At 48.0% G+C, this 19,805-nt stretch overlaps 1 protein-coding gene across 1 annotated transcript in view; it reads right to left on the reverse strand.

Moving 5' to 3' along the window:
* The window catches only part of LOC125456568 (xenotropic and polytropic retrovirus receptor 1 homolog), a 310,767-nt gene that overhangs the window by 84,971 nt on the left and 205,991 nt on the right, over positions 1-19,805 (reverse strand). Inside the window, exons 9-10 of the mRNA XM_048539806.2 lie at positions 14,710-14,891; positions 12,790-12,969 (exon numbers count right to left, since the gene is read on the reverse strand). Of these exons, the coding sequence (XP_048395763.1) occupies positions 12,790-12,969; positions 14,710-14,891 (362 nt within the window). The remainder of the gene's footprint in view (positions 1-12,789; positions 12,970-14,709; positions 14,892-19,805) is intronic.

Genomic DNA, 19,805 nt, shown 5'->3' on the forward strand with positions numbered 1-19,805 from the left:
TAGGTGACGTCAGCACTAGGAGGTGTCCCCCCCCCCACCACCTCCTGAATTTGAGAGATGGTGAAGTTGCGCCCCCGCAGCAGAATAGCCAGGCCCGAGGAGCGACAGTCGTTACCCCCCGACCAGATCGAAGGCCCACAGGTCCAGGCGCCGGACCATTTCCCGTACCTGCCGAGGTGCGGTATCCTGCACTCCTGCAGGAACAGGAGGTCCGCCTCGATGGTGGTCAGGTAGGCCAACGTGGATACACATCTTGCGGTGGACCTGACACTGCGCACATTAATGCTCGCAACTCGTACCCCCATTGTGGGCAGTGACTGCAGTACCCTCCCCAAGTCCAAGGTCCAGCCCCTCCATCTGTCCCTTCATGCCCACTGCCCGGGCTAACTGCTGGATGCTCTCCGGGCTCAGGAAACCGTCCGTGCTGCCTTCCGGGTGGCATCCACCCGTCAGGGGTGCGGAGGCAGGAGAGTCCGGTTCTGGGTCAGGCTGGGGACGCGCTGTTTCCTCCGTCCCGCCTGGAAGTTCCGGGGGGCCCTCCAGTGCCCCAGCGGCACTTGACTGGGTGTCGGAAGGAGCCTCAGGACGCCTCCTGTCACCTGGAAGCGGGGTACTGCTTTCCTTCTCCCTCGAGATCTTTAACTTCTGCTTTGGGCGGGCCCTCTCCGAATCCCCCTCGTCAGAGGAGCTCTTATAGCCCCCCCTGTAGCCGCCTCTTCCCGCCTGATGGTTGCGGTTCCTGGGCCCGTCGACGCACCTTCCTCCTCGCTTTCCGGACCGTTGTCCACTCCCCTGGGTCGCCTGTCGCTGCCTCCATCGACTCCGGGTTGTCGGGGGGGAGCAGAGCCTGCAGGGACGCTTTGCTGGCCTCGGGCCCATCCTGCGGGGCTGGGCCCTCCTGCACGACATGGCCCTCCTGCACATTAGTGGGGTCCTTGCTGGGCCCTGGTGCCTTCCTCTCCTCCGGGGGGGGGGGCTGGCCCTGCATTGCCCCTGCCGGCGACCTAGGTGTAGGTGGTCCCCTGCTGCGGGCATGCCCTATAGAGGTGGCCCGCTTCCCCGCAAAGTTTGCAGCGTTTCTCTTGTGGGCAATCCTTTGCAAGGTGTCCCTCCTCCCTGCAGTTCCTGCAGATGGTGGCTTTGCAGTCAGCCGCCACGTGACCTGACCTACCACAGGCATGGCAGACTTTAGGTTGCCCTGCATAGGTCAGGTAGCCCTTGCTCCCGCCGATCGCGAAGCTGGATGGTGGGTGTACAACATTCCCGTCCGCGCCCATCCTCAGCGTCACCTTGACCTGCCTCTTACTGGTCCAGATGCCAAAGGGGTCCATGATGTCAGTTAGGTCCCCTTCCACCTTCACGTACCTTCCGAGGAAAATCAGGACATCAACTGCTGGCACATGCGGGTTGTACATTCGTTTTGCTTGTTGTCTGTATAGGGTCTTTTAAGTTCATTAGCTGCTGTTTTAAAGACCCTATACAGACAACAAGCAAAATGAACGTCATCTACAAAATACCTTGCAAGAACTGTGACAAACACTACATTGGACAAACAGGCAGAAAGCTAGCCACCAGGATACATGAACATCAACTAGCCACAAAACGACCTGACCCACTATCACTCGTATCTTTACAAACAGATGAGGAAGGACACCACTTTGTTTGGGACAACGCATCCATCCTAGGACAAGCCAAACAGAGACACGCACGAGAATTCCTAGAAGCATGGCATTTCAACCGGAACTCCATCAACAAATACATTGATTTGGAGCCTTTCTGCCATCCTGTGAGAAAAATAACAGGAAATGACATCGCCAATGCAGGAAATGCCATCATCAACCCAAGGAAACCTAAACATATAAATGGAAAGCAGGACATAACACCAGCACTTCGTCGGAGGCTCACTGATGATGTTGCCTGGAATGGTGATGAAACATCTGGGAACAAACCTTCAAGCTCAGTGCATCAGCTTACATCTGGAACAAAATAAAGACCCACTCTCTTGTGGACCGAGAGGAGGACAGTGCTGTGTTGGAGGTGAAAGGAGGATGTCGGGTTGGCTGTGCACCCTTGCAACCAGTGGATCTTAATGCTGGCTTCGGCCTAACGCTGGTTCAGGGGAGCAGCCAACCTGCAACGATGGCTGCGGCAAGTGCTCGTGCCCCAGGTCAGGGGGTCCGGAACACCATTCGTGTTTCCGTAATGAAGGTGGATGAAGGTGCACCTGTGGACCGCACCTTCTTCGTGAAGAGGGTCCTGTTGGACTGTTGCGGGTTCACTGCTGCAGACATTTACTGCCTGCAGGATTTCCCCGGAGGAGGTTTTTACGATGTGACCTTCAGGAGTGCCAAGCTTTGCGAGAGCTTCCTGGGGGTTTTCAAGGAGAAAGGAGGTGAGGGCCCCCTCTCTGTATTGACCGCTGTCCCGCTGTTTGTGAGGCCAGCGCAGAGGAGCCGTATGGTGACTGTACATATGAACAACCCGCATGTGCCAGCAGTTGATGTCCTGACCTTTCTCAGACGGTACGTGAAGGTGGAAGGGGACCTAACTGACATCATGGACCCCTTTGGCATCTGGACCAGTAAGAGGCAGGTCAAGGTGATGCTGAGGATGGGCGCGGACGGGAATGTTGTACACCCACCGTCCAGCTTCGCGATCGGCGGGAGCGAGGGCTACCTGACCTATGCAGGGCAACCTAAAGTCTGCCATGCCCGTGGTAGGTCAGGTCACGTGGCGGCAACCTGCAAAGCCACCATCTGCAGGGAGGAGGGACACCTTGCAAAGGATTGCCCACAAGAAAAAAGCTGCAACCTTTGCGGGGAAGCGGGCCACCTCTATAGGGCATGCCCGCAGCGGGGGACCACATACGCCCAGGTCGTCGGCAGGGGCAATGCGGATCCAGCCCCCCCAGAGGAGAGGAAGGCACCAGGGCCCAGCAAGGACCCCACTAATGTGCAGGAGGGCCATGTCGTGCAGGAGGGCCCAGCCCCGCAGGAGGGCCCAGCCCCGCAGGATGGGCCCGAGGCCAGCAAAGCACCCCTGCAGGCTCCGCTCCCCCCCCGCCGACAACCGGGAGTCAATGGAGGCGGCGACAGGCGACCCAGGGGAGTGGACAATGGTCTGGAAATCGAGGAGGAAGGTGCGCCGACGGGCCCAGGAACCGCAACCATCAGGCGGGAAGAGGCAGCTACAGGGGGGCTATAAGAGCTCCTCTGACGAGGGGGATTCAGAGAGGGCCCGCCCGAAGCAGAAGTTAAAGATCTCGAAGGAGAAGGAAAGCAGCACCCCGCTTCCAGGTGACGGGAGGCGTCCTGAGGCTCCCTCCGACACCCAGTCAAGTGCTGCTGGGGCACTGGAGGGCCCCCCGGAACTTCCAGGCGGGAAGGAGGATGCAGCGCGTCCCCAGCCTGACCCAGAACCGGACTCTCCTGCCTCCGCACCCCTGACGGGGGGATGCCACCCGGAAGGCAGCACGGACGGTTTCCTGAGCCCGGAGAGCGTCCAGCAGTTAGCCCGGGCAATGGGCATGAAGGGACAGATGGAGGGGCTGGACCTTGGACTTGGGGAGGGTACTGCAGTCACTGCCCACAATGGGGGTACGAGTTGCGAGCATTAATGTGCGCAGTGTCAGGTCCACCGCAAGATGTGTTTCCACGTTGGCCTACCTGACCACCATCGAGGCGGACCTCCTGTTCCTGCAGGAGTGCGGGATACCGCACCTCGGCAGGTACGGGAAATGGTCCGGCGCCTGGACCTGTGGGCCTTCGATCTGGTCGGGGGGGTAACGACTGTCGCTCCTCGGGCCTGGTTATTCTGCTGCGGGGGTGCAACTTCACCATCTCTCAAGTTCAGGAGGCGGTGGGGGGGGCGCCTCCTAGTGGGGGGCGCCTCCTAGTGCTGACGTCACCTACAGGAACACTCCCGAGGCTGATCAACGTGTATGCCCCAGCGGTACAGAGTGAGCGGTTGGCCGTCCTGCAGCGGCTTCCACCCCTGCTGGCTACGTCCAGGCTGGTCATCCTAGGCGGAGACTTCAACTGCATCATCGATGCAGATGGAAGATCCGGCGTGGGGACAGCGGGTGGGGGGAGTCAGCTGGATGTCACGTCCAGATTCCTGATGGGCACGGTGAAGGACGCCAAGCTGCTCGACGTCTTCAGCACCCCTGCAGACGGAGCGCAGCGGAGGTACACCTGGTCGCGGCCAGACAGGTCTATCCGCTCAAGGATAGACTTCCTGTTTGTGTCACGGGCGTTCTCGGCCAGGTCCACTGGGGTCGAGCCGGTGTTCTTCTCTGACCACTGCCTCCTGCTGGCCGACTGTCACTTACAGGAGGACCGGCCGGCCGGCAAGGGGACGTGGAAGCTCAACACGATAATGTCGACCCCAGAGAACGTCGAGGAGCTTAAGAGGGAGTACGCCCGTTGGAGAACCGTGACACCCCTCTTTGAGTCTCCGGGCGACTGGTGGGAGACGGTGAAGGAGAACATCAAGAGGTTCTTTGTCCTCAAGGGTGTTCGGAAGGCGAGAAGGGCGGGGAAAGCTGTCGCGACTCCAGAAAAGGGTGCAGAACCTGCTCCTTCTGCAGTTGATGGGGGTCGATGTCACGGAAGACCTCCGCAAGGTGAGGGGCCAGCAAGTCACTCATCGCCGCGGAGGCCTCCAGGATAATCTTGCGGCCCAGGGTCCGCTCCGTGGAGCAGGACAAGACGTGCTCGCGTTTCTTCTTTCAGAAGGTGCACAAAGAGAGCACTGTGCTTAGCCGGCTGAAGGAGGACGATGGCTCGGTGACGTCGTCTCGGCCCGACATTTTGAGGATCAGCAGATCCTTCTATGCCGGACTGTACGACATGAAGCCCACGGACAGCACGGCCTCCAGGTCATTCCTGTCGTCTATCACGGAGGTCTGAGACGACGGCACGAGGGAGTGGCTGGACCGGCCGATATCCCCGGACGAGCTGACCAGAGCCCTCAAGTCCTTGGAGAGGAATAGGACTCCCGGGAGCGACGGCTTACCGGTCGAGCTGTATTCCGCTCTGTGGGACCTGGTCGGCCAGGACCTGCTAGTGGTGTACAATAGTGCGCTTCGGGCAGGGGAAATGTACAAGTCCATGAGGAAGGGCATCATCACCCTCATTTACAAGAGGAAGGGGGAGAGGGAAGAAATTAAGAATTGGCGTCCCATTTCACTGTTGAACGTGGACTGTAAAATCCTGGCCAAGGTCATAGCCGATCGGGTCAGGTCTGTCCTGGAGTCGGTGATTCACCAGACCAAACCTGTGCTGTGCCGGGCAGGAAGATCGCTGAGAGCCTCGTGCTCATCAGGGATACGATCGCCTATGTACAGGACAGGCCAGTGGACAGCTGCCTCGTCAGCCTGGACTAGGAGAAGGCCTTCGACAGGGTCTCTCATGCTTACATGAGGGACGTCCTCTCCAAATTGGGGTTCGGGGAGGGCATCCGCAATTGGATCCGGCTGCTCTACACCAACATCGTTAGTGCTGTCTCGATCAATGGGTGGGAATCGGACAGTTTTCCCGTCAGATCTGGAGTCAGGCAGGGCTGCCTGCTCTCTCCTGCCTTGTTCGTGTGCTGTGTGGAGCCCTTTGCCGCATCCATCAGGAAGGATGTGAGCCTGAAGGGCGTGACTATCCCAGGCAGCGGAGGCCTTCAGGTCAAGACCTCCCTGTACATGGACAATGTTGCCGTCTTCTGCACCGATCGTCAGTCGGTGAGTAGACTGTTGAGCATCTGTGGCCAGTTTGAACTGGCCTCAGGTGCCAAAGTCAATAGGGGTAAGAGCAAGGTCATGTTCTTCGGGAACTGGGACGACTGCTCCTTCATCCCCTTCACCGTCAGCACAGACTACCTGAAGGTGGTGGGTGTTTGGTTTGGTGGAGCTGGGGCGTGCACTAAGACTTGGGAGGAGCGTATCACCAAATTGAAGCAGAAGCTGGGCAGGTGGACGCTCCGGTCCCTCTCCATTGCAGTTAAGAACCTGGTTGCAAGGTGCGAGGGGCTTTCGGTACTGTTGTACGTGGCGCAGGCCTGGCCTATTCCCTGGACCTGCACCGCTGCGGTCACCCGGGCCATCTTCCACTTCATTTGGGGGTCGAGGATGGACCGGGTCCGCAGGGACACCATGCACAAAGACCTGAAAAATGGGGGAAAGGGCGTATCGAACGCCACCCTCGCCCCGACGGCTACCTTTGTGTGCGGCTGCATCAAGCTGTGCGTAGATCCTCAGTACGCAAACACCAAGTGTCACTACTTACTGAGGTTCTACCTGTCCCCGGTGTTGCGAAGGATGGGCCTGGCCTCGTTGCCGCGGAACGCTCAGAGTAGTTGGACCGTTCCGTACCACCTGTCCTTTGTGGAGAAATTTTTGAAAGGAAACACCTTTGACCGCAAGGCCGTCAGGCAGTGGTCAGCACGTAGTATCCTCGAGACCCTTCGGGAAAAGGAGAGGGTGGATCCCGTCGTGTGGTTCCCCACGTAGACTGCCAAAGTTGTTTGGCAGAATGCCTCATCGTCAGAACTTTCAAACAAGCACAAGGACGTTGCTTGGCTGGTGGTGAGAGGTGCTCTGCCGGTGAGATCCTTTATGCATGCCCAGAATCTCTGCGCCACCGCACGCTGCCCTCGAGGTGGCTGCGGGGGGGACGAGACTGTCGATCACCTCCTTCTGGAGTGTGCCTACGCGCAGGAGGTCTGGAGGGGGATGCCGTGGTATTTGTCGAGGTTCGTCCCGAGCAGCTCCGTGACGCGGGACTCCGTGCTCTCCGGGCTGTTTCCTGGGACGCACACCGAGACCAACATCAACTGCGCCTGGAGGACCATCAATGCGGTGAAAGACGCTCTTTGGTCTGCCCGCAACTTGCTGGTCTGCCAGCTGAAAGAACTGACCCCGACCGAATGTTGCAGACTGGCGCACTCCAAGGACCAGGACTACGTGCTGAGGGACGCGCTGAAGCTTGGGGCAGCCGCCACCTAGGCGTGGTGGGGAAAGACCACGGTATGAAACCCCTCGTCCAGAATAGAAAAAAAAAGGGCCCTATCTGGTAACTGGGCCCAGCTGGCGCCTTCCCCAACTGGTCAGGGGGCCAACTGGGACTGTGCCGGGTGACAACTGCCGGGGTATTTTCTTTGCTTTGTTTTTTTTTCTTCTATGTTTGTTTTATTTCCTTTAGTTGGTGTATGTACCCCCGGGTAACCCGGAGCGGCTTGCATGACTGGGTAGGTGTAAAATGTTTTATTTTTTGTACATCTTATGAATAAAGTATATTTTTTCAGATTAAAAAAAAGTGACGAAATGTCTGAAAACTAACCTTCCAGCTCAGTGAGCAAACTCACATCCAGAACCTCAACCTGAGCTACAAATCTTCTCAAAACTCGCTAGATAAGGTTGAGATTTGATTTAATAATTATTTGACATTTTGAAAGAATGGGAAAATAGATGGAAACAGAGGTGAGAGTTGAGGACAAAAAGCAGGGAGAATTGTTTTCTATGTTGTGTTAAGAGACTGTAACATTCATTGCTGCAGTCAGCAACTGAAGAACAACCCATTTTAACTTTTACCCTGCAGTTTAGCGTGGTGGTTGAAGAGACAGAGAGACAATGTGTGATTAGAACCATCGCTCATGTGCTGTTAAACACCAAAACCATGAGCTGGTACAGTTTCCTAGGCATTTTTAGTGTGTTAATGGGGCAGACCACCATAGGAGTGAGAGAGGAGGGATAGTAACGTGGAACAGAAGAGAAGGGAAAAGTGCAGGTGGGAGGAAGAGAATGAGTGAACAGGTTACAAAGAGGAGTTAGGAGAGAGAATTAGGTCAGATAAAGTGAGAGAAATAAAGAAAAGACAGGAGATAACAAATATGGAACAAAATAGCGAAAACCGGAAGGAAAGAACAAAAGGGATACAGAATGATTGGAGCATGTGAGAATCAATACTGAGAAGGATGTTACACGAAGGAACATGCACATATCTCATCTCCCACTGGTTCCATCAGAACACACACAGGATGAAAATTCCCTATATCTCCAGCATATATTGAAGTTCTCAAAATGTAGATTGTATTTTATTTCCTTAGGGACCAGTATACCTTATGGAGGACGTTGCTTGGAACTCATTTTGAATGTACACCACCTTAGGCAATTCTAATTCTATTAAATTTACAACATTTCTAATAAGTTAAGGAAATCAAACAAAAAAATTACGATTACAGAGAATCTTTTTTACATTCATCATATGCATTGGATGGAACAAATTTGCATTTATAATGTCGAACATTTGCCGAGGGCTGTGTAAACCCATTCTCATCATTTGATGTTGGTAAAACATAACATCAAAAATAAGAGATAACAAGGTGCAGAGCTGGATGAACACAGCAGGCCAAGAAGCATCTTAGGAGCAGGAAAGCTGATGTTTCAGGCCTAGACCCTTCATCAGAAATGGGGGAGGGGAAGGGAGTTCTGAAATAAATAGGGAGAAGTTGGGGGGAGGCTGAACAAAGGTGGATAGATGAGAAGATAGGTGGGGAGGAGACTGACAAGTCTAAGAAGTGGGGATGGAGTCAGTAAAGGTGAGTGTAGGTGAGGAGGTAGGGGGGACGGACAGGTTGAGGGGGGTGCGGGATGAGGTTAATAGGTAGGAAATGGGGGTACAGCTTGAGGTGGGATGAGGGGATAGGTGAGAGGAAGACTAGTTTAGGGAGGCTGGGACGAGCTGTGCTGGTTTTGGGATGCGGTAGGGGGAGGGAAGATTTTGAAGTTTGTGAAATCCACATTGATACCATTTGGCTGCAGGGTTTCCAATCTGAACATGAGTTGCTGTTCCTGCAACCTTTAGGTGGCACTGTTGTGGCAATGCAGAAAGCCCAGGATGGACATGTTATCTGAGGAATGGGAGTGAGTGTTGAAATGGTTTGTGATGGGAGGTGCAGTTGTTTATTGCATACTGAGCGTAGGTGTTCTGCAAAGCGGTCCCCAAGCCTCTGCTTGGTTTCCCCAATGTAGAGGAGGCCACAACAGGTACAGTGGATGCAGTATACCACATTGGCAGATGTGCAGGTGAACATCTGCTTGATGTGGAAAGTTTTCTTGGGGCCTGGGATGGGGGTGAGGGTGGTGGTGTGGGGGCAGATGTAGCACTTCCTGCGGTTGGGGCTGGAGGGGAATGTGGAGCGGACAAGGGAGCCACGGAGTGAGTGGTACCTTCGGAAAGCGGAGGAAGGCGGGGAGGGAAAAATGCCTGGTGGTGGGATCAGATTGCATTTGGTGAAAGTGTTGGAGGATGATGTGTTGTATCCGGAGGTTGGTGGGGTGGTAGTTGCGGTCCTTGAGAAACAGGGGCATCTGAGACATACGGGAGTGGAATGCCTCATCCAGGGAGCAGGTGCGGCGGAGGCAAAGGAATTGGGAATAGGGGATGGCATTTTTGCAGGAAGGTGGGTGGGAGGAGGTGTATTCTAGGTAGCTCTGTGGGTTCTCCGACAGTGGCTTCTTGGCCAATGGTAGTGGGTACATTGTGGAGAAGGTCCTGGGTACGGCTGGGGATATGGGAGGTGGAGGAAGCCCGTTTTGGGTGGTAGGCCACAACAATGCCATCTGAAGGTTGCAGGAACAGCAACTCATATTCTGCTTGTGAACCCTGCAGCCCAATGGTATCAATGTGGATTTCACAAGCTTCAAAATCTCTCCTCCTGCTACCCTATGTCAAAACCAGCCCAGCTCGCCCCCACCTCCCAAACCTGTTCTTCCTCTCACCTCTCCCCTCCTCCCACCTCAGGCCACATCCCCATTTCCCACGTATTAACCTCATCCCGCCCCCTTGACCTGTCCGCCCTCCCTGGACTGACCTATCTCCTCCCTACCTCCCCACCTACACTCACCTTTACTGCCTCCATCCCTACCTCTTTGACTTGTCAGTCTCCTCTCCACCTATCTTCTCTTCTATCCACCTTCGATCTGCCTCCCCCCCTCTCCCTACTAATTTCAGAACCCTTGTCCCCTCCCCCATTCCTGAAGAAGTGTCTAGGCCTGAAACATCAGCTTTCCTGCTCCTAAGATGCTTCTTGGCCTGCTGTGTTCATCCAGCTCTACACCTTGTCATCTTGGATTCTCTAGCATCTGCAGTTCCTATTATCTCCGATACAACATCAAAAATAACCATGGTACAAACAAAGCCTAACTTTGTGCCAGTAAAGCAGTTACTTATTGGACTATTGCGTCTTGAACAAAGTGGTTATATCCAGGCACGGTTACTCTACAGTTAATTTTAGTTTCATAGCCAGACTGTAACCTGTCACAGCTCATCTACTGCTGAAACCCTCATCCAGGCCCTTTTCTTTTATCTCTAGTCCTGTCAATTCTAACACATTTCAGGCTGGCACCTGATGTTCCACTTTCTGTAACCTTAAATTCATCCAAAACTCTGCTGCCCATATCCTAACTTATGCCAAGTTCTGTTTGTCCACGATTCCTAGTGCATGTTGATCTATACTGGCTTCTGATTTAACAGTGCCTTGATTTTTAAACATGTCATCCTTTCTTCCAAATCCCTCCATGGTTTCCCTTTTCTATATCTGTAATTTTATCTAGACCCATAGCCATTTAAGGTATCTGAGCTCTTCCATTCTGATGAGTTGAACAATTCCAATCTTAAGCAACCTATCACTAACAGTGTGCCTTCAGCTATCAAGGCTCTATGGTCTGGAGTTCTCTTGTAACATTTTTCTGCTTTGCAATATTTCTTTCCTCTTTTAAGACACTTTATAACACTTGCATCTTTGACTCAGCTTTCGGTTATCTGTCCTAATATCTCCTTATTGTGGGTCATATTTTGTGTAATGATGCTTCAATAAGGGAAATTTTACTCTGTCAGAACAGCTCGATAAACTCAAGTTGTATTGTTAACGTGAATTGGATTACAATAAGACCGGCTGTCTGTCGCCGTTACACAAGAGTGTGCTAAATTCACTTCAAACCACTTAAAAGTCAACTGAGCATAACCATTTACTGTTCATTGCAATAATTGTCTTTTAAAAACATTTGACAGCGACTGGGCCAGCATTGCAGCAAGAAAAATAAATGAAGGACAATAATTTTCCACTGCACTAATTGAATGGAAATCTGATTTCCAATACATCATTTAGATTCAATCCTGGTAGAAATAAGAATGATAGCAGTACTTTGTCTGGGATGAGTTCCATGAAGTTTAGACCAACACCGAGTACTTTTCACCTCTCGGAAAAAAATGATGTATAAATCATCCACTTATCCCTCATTGTTGAGGGTTCTGCAGGGATTTTTGATTGGTTAGTACTGACAAAAAAATGTAAATGCCTGATCACTAGTTTCTGCTTATTCTTATTTTTATCTTTCTTCCTCACGACTGATGCTATGGAAACTGAACCCTTCACCTAGACTTCTCAAGAACAAAAGAACAATGCTGAAGAATCCAGTTTAGGCTGTATAGCCTTCACCAGCTTTTCAATTCGGAGTATTTACTTGTTGAAAGCCAATGAGCCTATGGTGGAAAAAAGGCAGGGAAAGAGCACTGTTCTTTTAAATGGTTAGAGCACCAACTGCTGATGGATCCTACTGATGAGCAGTACGTTAAACCACGTGGAAGTTGCACCTTTGGTGGCCACAAGCAAGAACAAAAAAGTAGACTCAAGAAAAGAGTGTTTTAGAGAGGAATGCTTGGCATTTTTCTATTCGTAAGAGATCCACAAAATCAGCACGTTAATAGTTTTGCTGATTTGGTGTTAAAATGAGAATGGATGCTTGATTTGATTCAGTCATCTTCCCTAAAAACAAGGACCTCATCTTCAACTTTTACCATTGAGAAATCCCTTTGAAATAATGGAATCAATCCACCAGTAATTATGAATGGACTATACAGCTTCTGCTTGAAAAGCACTGACAGCTCCAAGCACCTAAATCACAGCCCTGTTAAGTTACAGAACTAATGCCAATTTGCCGCAAGCACCCATTCCCTGTAATTTATCTGCAATACTTTTGCTCCATTCAGAGTGAGGGTTATTAGCATTGGGGATTTGAAACACTTCTATTATACGTTGCCAGCAAGCATGCTGAAGTCAAATATGGCGCAGAGTAAAACTGTCTCCATTGTGCCTCACAATGGTAGAAAACAGCCTCCCGTAAATCTTTACAATTCTATCATGTTCCAAGCATAATAGATCAAGCTGGTCTTCGCTTGTCTATCCTAAAATTTGCAGCCCATGTGGGTATGTTGTCAGTTACAGTATTAATATTCTGACAGCCCATCTTGGGGTAATGCAAAGCCTGTCATTGCCAACTATACTTGGTTGTTTCATACTTTTCACTGTAGAGATCTTTTTTCACAAAAATGTACAGATTGCTCTGTGTTCATACTTCCAACAGAAATCAGAGATGGAGTCAGCATTATTGTTTTTAATAGAAACAAGTTTTAATCCTACTTTCAGAGAAATACACTCTACTATTGACACAAAATTCCACAGTATAAATACTGTCTGTTTAAATTAGTTCATAATCATAACTATGCAGGATACGGTGTACAACATTTCCCAAAGAACGCTGAATAGATGTTGGCAAGTTTGATAAACCTATGATATTTTTACAAATATCTCTCACAGTGACCCACTTCCAAACCTTATTTAGCTTAAGAGAAAATGGTCAAGCTGTGGAGATAGTTCAGTATTTTATTCCCAGTCAAAACATTTATGCCAATGTGTGTGAATAGATGTGAAGAATTGTAGGGAAAAAAAATTCTTACTCACCAGGAGCTTTAACAGCCAGAACCTAGACTTGTAGTAGCAGGTTTTCGTGGGATTGATGAGAAACAGGAACATGAACCCATACAGTATGAGAGGGTTGACCTGCATTGGAACTAAGTCGTATGACCCATATAAACTGATGAACAGACTCAAGCCCCAAAGGACTCCTAGGAAGCCAGCAATCTGTAAAAATATAAATGCTTTTATTCACTGACACAGATACAAGCTTAAACTTGTATAAACCAATTCTCTTCCCTTACACACTTGAAAATACAATACAATTAACATGGTAATTTAATCAACTATGGCCACACGAAATAGATGCGAACAGGGCTGTGTGTGGAGGCAGTCCTCAGTTAAAGAGAACACATTGAAGGGAATTTTACCAGATACTTATGATGCAATGATCAAATATAAACACAGATTTCAAGACAGGATAGATAGATTTTAGCTTGAACAACAATGGATGAATATCTAATTCCCTCAAGTTTTGACTTGTGACAGATATTTGTATTATTAGCAGAGGTGCACTATTTAATGAATAACCAGTGATGAGTTTAATTGTTGTATCTACACTCTCATGTAGCAGAGACAGTCCCAAAATGATCCTTATAGAAAGGAAATCACAATTTGACAATGGAAATCTGTTGCTCAATAACCATGATTAAGTGCTTTCTTCATTATGTTGTTTCACATTTTCTACCAGAGTGGGGTTGATTGCTTGACCGTGTACATCTCATGGCAAGAAAGTGAGCTTCAAAGTGCCTTCTAACTGTTGGACTTAGTAACAAAATAAGGTCTTGATATGAGGAACGACGGCTAATAATATTGCATTATTTTCCACCCTTGACTTACCTTGTCCTTGAACTACATGTTCTTCCACGTCAAATTTGATCTCCCAAATGTGTGATTTCTCAAGATCATTGAACATTTTTTTCAGTCCCTGTTTATTATTGGTGCTTCAAATTTCTTCAAAGAATCATTTGTACTCTAAACAGTCACAATCTACAAGGAATTCCACTTACATTGCATAACTGTGCCATGGCAGGTAGGGACACAATGACAAGATCCTATGGTGAACTGCTTATCTTCAAACCATTCTTTGTAGTTGCAGAGGTCCTTTCTGCTTGATGGGTGCCAGGATAGATTCAGGCACTCCAAAATAAAAAGTATGAGGTCTATAACACTCACATGCCAATCCCTTCTCTGAACATGGAAAACTACTCATCTGCCACAAAGAATTTGAGAGTTGGTGAAGACAGATTCAGAAGACAGTGTTTCATGGGAGTGCATATTTCCTGATCTCCATGCTGGAGAATAGGGCCTTGATGGCATTGATAAAGCTACAAAATTAAAAAAAAGGCAAGCAATATCATTATCCCCTGGGCAAGAGAACCAGTTCCAAATAAAAGCAACTGCCAAATGCCCTCTTTGGCAGTTTGATAAGAATGTGGTGCTTCGATAACTGAAATCTTTGACATTGTGTTTCAGTTCTGACATTATGGCAAACAGTTCATTTGAATGCTGCATCTTCTAAGGTCGTCAAGTATCCACTGGAATTCTGCAAAAACAGTGCTTTATACTGTTTGAAAGTAGCCCCAAAGATACCCTTAAAAATCAAGGAAAATGTGCAAAATTTTCTGAATAGGCTACACAGGCTGCAAATGAAATAACCAAGTCAGGCAGTATAGAAACTTACATTAAAGCACTTATTTAATAGAAAATTTCTCCCCTGGAGCTAGTGAACTGAGATTGGTTGAGATGATTATTTAGAATTGACCCAAATTCACGCACCTAGTAAAGGATACCTATCTTTGATTAATAAACAAACATTTCAGCTTGTGTGTTTCTAAGAAAATAAACATACCACTGGGAAAATTAAGACCTGCCATAGGTGTATTAATCACATATGAGATGACTGACCTCAAAGAGATGTTGATGGGACAGATTGCTTCGGGGGTTGAGCTCAAAGATTAGCACATGGTTCACTCCAGCCTGCCGCCAACCATATGTGTTGATGCCAAGCAGAAAGAGAAACTCAATCAGAAGGAATCCACCCCGGTAAATACGCACCAAAGGCCAAATGTTCCCTTCTTTTGATTTACCTGAAAATGGAGCAAGAATTGGTAAAGCAGTTATGATCCAGACTGAACTACTCTTTTTAAATGAAGTAACAAGAACCATCTTGACATAGATCTTTTCACCACTGACTATTTGACAGTTGAGTAAAATTACACAAAAAAAACTGTTTTAAAAGAGTAATTTTCTGAGCAAGAAGTAAAACAAAAAAACTTTCCCATACTCTTGCAGGTCTCATTACATTAAGGAGATGCAGAATTGAGAGAAACAGGATGCACCAAAATATACTCTAATACAGACATCATAATTCTCATTCAACACTGGGTTTTAATCGATGGCTAATAAGCTCTCTTGGAGAGGACAGGTGCCTTAAATAAGAAAAACGTACTTAAATAAGGCAGAATGGTTCTTGTGGTACAATGGTAGTGTCCCTATCCATGAAACAAAAGAGACCCTCGTTCAAATTCCACCTGCCCTCACGAGTTGATTACAACACAGGTTAAATAAAACTTTTTTCATAACATTCAATAAGGCAGAATGTTTCGTGTGGCTCCGTGGTAGCGTTCCTACACCTCAGACAGGTGGTACAGGCTCAAGTTCCACTTGCTCTAGAGGTGGGTGACAACATCTCCGAACAGGTTGGTTAGGAAATATAAAATAAGCTCAATATTCAGAAAGGAAGGCTCTTGTGGTGCAGTGGCTGTGTCCCAACCTCTGGACCAGGAGGCCATGATCAAGTCTCATGTAATGCAGAGGTGTGTCTTAACATCGGTGAATAGGTTCATTAAAATATCAAAACAACGTAGAAAAAGGACTTTTGTGGCACAGTAATATTGACTCTGCCTTTGAGCCAGAAAGCCTGGATCTTAAGCCCCACCTACTTCAGAGGGCTGTCATAACACGTCAGAACAAGCTAATTAAGAAACAATAAAAAAAAGCAGAAACTGTGCAAACCAAATTAAAAAACATACCATTACCGTATTAGAACCTGCACTGTCTTTACTGGGCTGAACAACACTTTCTAAACTGCATGTTAAGCCTTCAGCCGGACTATTCTATTGCTGAGGTTTTGCATCTTAATTTTTCCTATGCCATCTCTTCAGTCTATCTGGCAACATTCTCCTTGAGAAATGCTCGGATTATTATTCCCCTCAAAACTCTCAATACCACATGACTGACACAACATCAGTGATTTCTGAAGTTATCAAAATTATTATTAACACTCGGAACATCCAGCACTTTGAAGTTTCTGGTCCAACTAATGAATCATTTACTCGCTGTCTATCTGGTTGAGTCATACTATTAGTTACCTTTTTGCCCAAGGTGATGTTACCCCTAGATGTCAATTTTTGAACATTTATTAGCCATTGCCCTTAACATTGACAAAATCCTTGACTGGGTTTGGCTCCATAAATTTCTAAACAAGTTATCGTTATTTGATTTTCAAGATGATCAAGCTCCCCCTTTCTCTATCCACAACCTAAAGTTAAATTCTTTCTTCACATCACCACTTTGTCACTCTTCTGGTGTCTAATCTGCCTGAATTCAGCAATTCTTCACCTGACTCAACTCAGCACACATGGACCAACATTCCTCTCAAGGATTCTGTGATTCAATTCCTGAATCACTAAATCTTAAGTGCCCTGCATACTCTTCAATTGGGGTCCCAACAATATAGTACAGCAGTTATCACATAGAGTCCTTTCGCTTGTGAATCAATTTTGAAACCAGCCAAAACTTTCTCAAGAGTGGTGCAATGGTAGTGTCCCTATCCACAGGCCAGGTGTGGGGTCATGCTCCATTTACACTAAAAGTACTATTTAAAAATAAGATTTTACTATCCAATTGGGCTTTGATCACTGAGTTTCTTTTTACTTTTGAAGTTCTTGTTACTTCAAGTGCTTTGCGAACCAACAATTTGCATTTGTATTGTGTGTTGAAGCAGGAATTTGACAAAATTTGAAATCAAGGAGATACTAGGACAGGTTTTAATCTATGTTTCATGACTTTTTATTTTAAAGAGGAGTTAGGTAGATAGTCTTAGGGAAGAAACTTCAGAATTGAGGATTTTGACTGCTGAAAGCACAGCTGCCTGAAAGTTAGGAAAGTTCAGAAGAATCAGAGCAGAGCAGCAGAGATATTTGAGGGTTGGAGGAGGATATAGAGACAAGAGAGGGCACATCCAGCCAACAGCATTCATGCCTCACCTTTGATTGCTCGACTCCTTCATCAATTGACATCCTTGATCTCACTAGGTTCCAATCTCGGATGGAACATCCTAAGCATTGCTCAGACTGCCTGCAAGAAGTCTGATTCTCTCTCTTTTATACAAAATGCTACTTTCCCTTCAAAACCACTTGGGTCTCTGAAAGTTTGTTCAAAACTTGAATCCTGTTCCCCAGTTTGGGGAATCTCTGCTTGCTTCCTTCTCCTGGGTAGGACAATAAAAAAAGATTGGTACCTGATGCTGCAGTATGGTGTTCTGCTCATGCTAATCAATTCAAGATGATACTGGCATTCAGGACAAATTACATCTGACAGCTGGCTCAAACAGAGTTTTAACAAAAAGTGGACTATTGGATACAAATTATTTCAATTGTTAATGCAGTAAAAGGAACAACTGCCCACTTAGAAAGCTGGGTGAAACATGAGACTAAAGGAAACAACTATCCTTCAGTGCCAACTAGAAAAATTGCAGAGACTTTGGCTTTTTCCACAGGAAAAGAAGACACCTGAGAGGTGATCTTATAGAGATATACAAGACAGTGGACAGTGTGGGTGAAGTTAATTTGTAAAATTACTTAAAATTATCCTGCGCTGGTTGAACAGAGGGGGGCATATCAAAATAGTGAACAGTAATTTTGAAATTGTGAGATGCAAAGAATCAGTAACACTTAAAATTGACTTTTGAGGCAGGTTGTGGAGGTAAAGCCTCTGGACTCATTTAAAAAACTATTAGAGATGATAATGTGGTGAACGTAAACGCTTTTAGGATAGATGAATTAGGGTAAGTTGGACGGGTTTTCTAATCTGTAAACATCTTGAGATCTCATGATAAATAGAAGATGTTGCCAGCAGCACAAATCTCCTCCTCCCTTCACAAGACGGAAAAGCATTTTGCCTGCAGGAGATATTTACTGGAATTACAGGGATAAACTGTGTCACTGATTCCCACCATTTGAATAAGCGCAAAAGCATTTTCCTTGTTTATATTACTGATTCCCAACTGAGGCCATGTTATTTGATAACATTCTTTTCTGTATCTATTTTGCTATCACTACGACGTTTACAAGGGAAGAGGATCAAAAAGCCCTCCCTTTCTCCCTTTTGATTCAACAATGCCTCCCTGTACCTGATGTCAAATACAAAGACAAAAATGGAACAGTGCAATTTGACTCCCTCTTTCACAAAAGATCAAGCTCTTTTAACCTCATGGCCAAAACCCTTAATTTACCAAGTGCCTCAATGTGGGACACATACCGAGCCAGTAGAACAGTTCACATACAGCAAGAAACAAATCACAAAACAGCTGTTCATTCTTTTAGTTTGCGAGTAGTTTCAATATTATTTACTGCCAACAAGTTCTTCAGAGTTTTCTGCTGGGTATTTCAAAGTCCATTTATAGGAAATTGTAAACATTTATGCATGATATGCAGTCACATTTTAATTCTGAAATTAGCTAAAGAGATTGGGATAGAGTAAAGGAAAGGGAATGAAGAGTGAATTTTTGGTAAGTTATTCAATCAAGGGTGGCACTCAAGTCAAGCCTGAACCTAATCTTACTATGACCACACAAGCAGATTTTCCATTTTGCAAAAATTCCATCCCCTATTAACCAGCTTGTAACTGATGTCCATTTCAAGCCCACCGACTCCCACAGCTACCTAGAATACACCTCCTCCCACCCACCCTCCTGCAAAAATTCCATCCCCTATTCCCAATTCCTCCGCCTCCGCTGCATCTGCTCCCACGATAAGACATTCCACTCCCGCACATCCCAGATGTCCAAGTTCTTTAAGGACCGCAACTTTCCCCCAACAGTGATCGAGAACGCCCTTGACCGCGTCTCCCGTATTTCCCGCAACACATCCCTCACACCCCGCCCCCACCACAACCGCCCTAAGAGGATCCCCCTCGTTCTCACACACCACCCCACCAACCTCCGGATACAACGCATCATCCTCCGACACTTCCGCCATTTACAATCCGACCCCACCACCCAAGACATTTTTCCATCCCCACCCCTGTCTGCTTTCCGGAGAGACCACTCTCTCCGTGACTCCCTTGTTCGCTCCACACTGCCCTCCAACCCTACCACACCCGGCACCTTCCCCTGCAACCGCAGGAAATGCTACACTTGCCCCACACCTCCTCCCTCACCCCTATCCCAGGCCCCAAGATGACATTCCACATTAAGCAGACGTTCACCTGCACATCTGCCAATGTGGTATACTGCATCCATTGTACCCGGCTTCCGCTACATTGGGGAAACCAAGCGGAGGCTTGGAGACCGCTTTGCAGAACACCTCCGCTCAGTTCGCAACAAACAACTGCACCTCCCAGTCGCAAACCATTTCCACTCCCCCTCCCATTCTTTAGATGACATGTCCATCATGGGCCTCCTGCACTGCCACAATGATGCCACCCGAAGGTTGCAGGAACAGCAACTCATGTTCCGCCTGGGAACCCTGCAGCCTAATGGTATCAATGTGGACTTCACCAGTTTCAAACTCTCCCCTTCTCCAACTGCATCTCTAAACCAGCCCAGTTCGTCCCCTCCCCCCACTGCACCACACAACCAGCCCAGCTCTTCCCCCCCACCCACTGCATCCCAAAACCAGTCCAACCTGTCTCTGCCTCCCTAACCTGTTCTTCCTCTCACCCATCCCTTCCTCCCACCCCACGCCGCACCCCCATCTACCTACTAACCTCATCCCACC

This window comes from Stegostoma tigrinum, chromosome 8 (assembly GCF_030684315.1).
Source record: "Stegostoma tigrinum isolate sSteTig4 chromosome 8, sSteTig4.hap1, whole genome shotgun sequence".
Classification (NCBI taxonomy): Eukaryota; Metazoa; Chordata; class Chondrichthyes; order Orectolobiformes; family Stegostomatidae; genus Stegostoma; species Stegostoma tigrinum.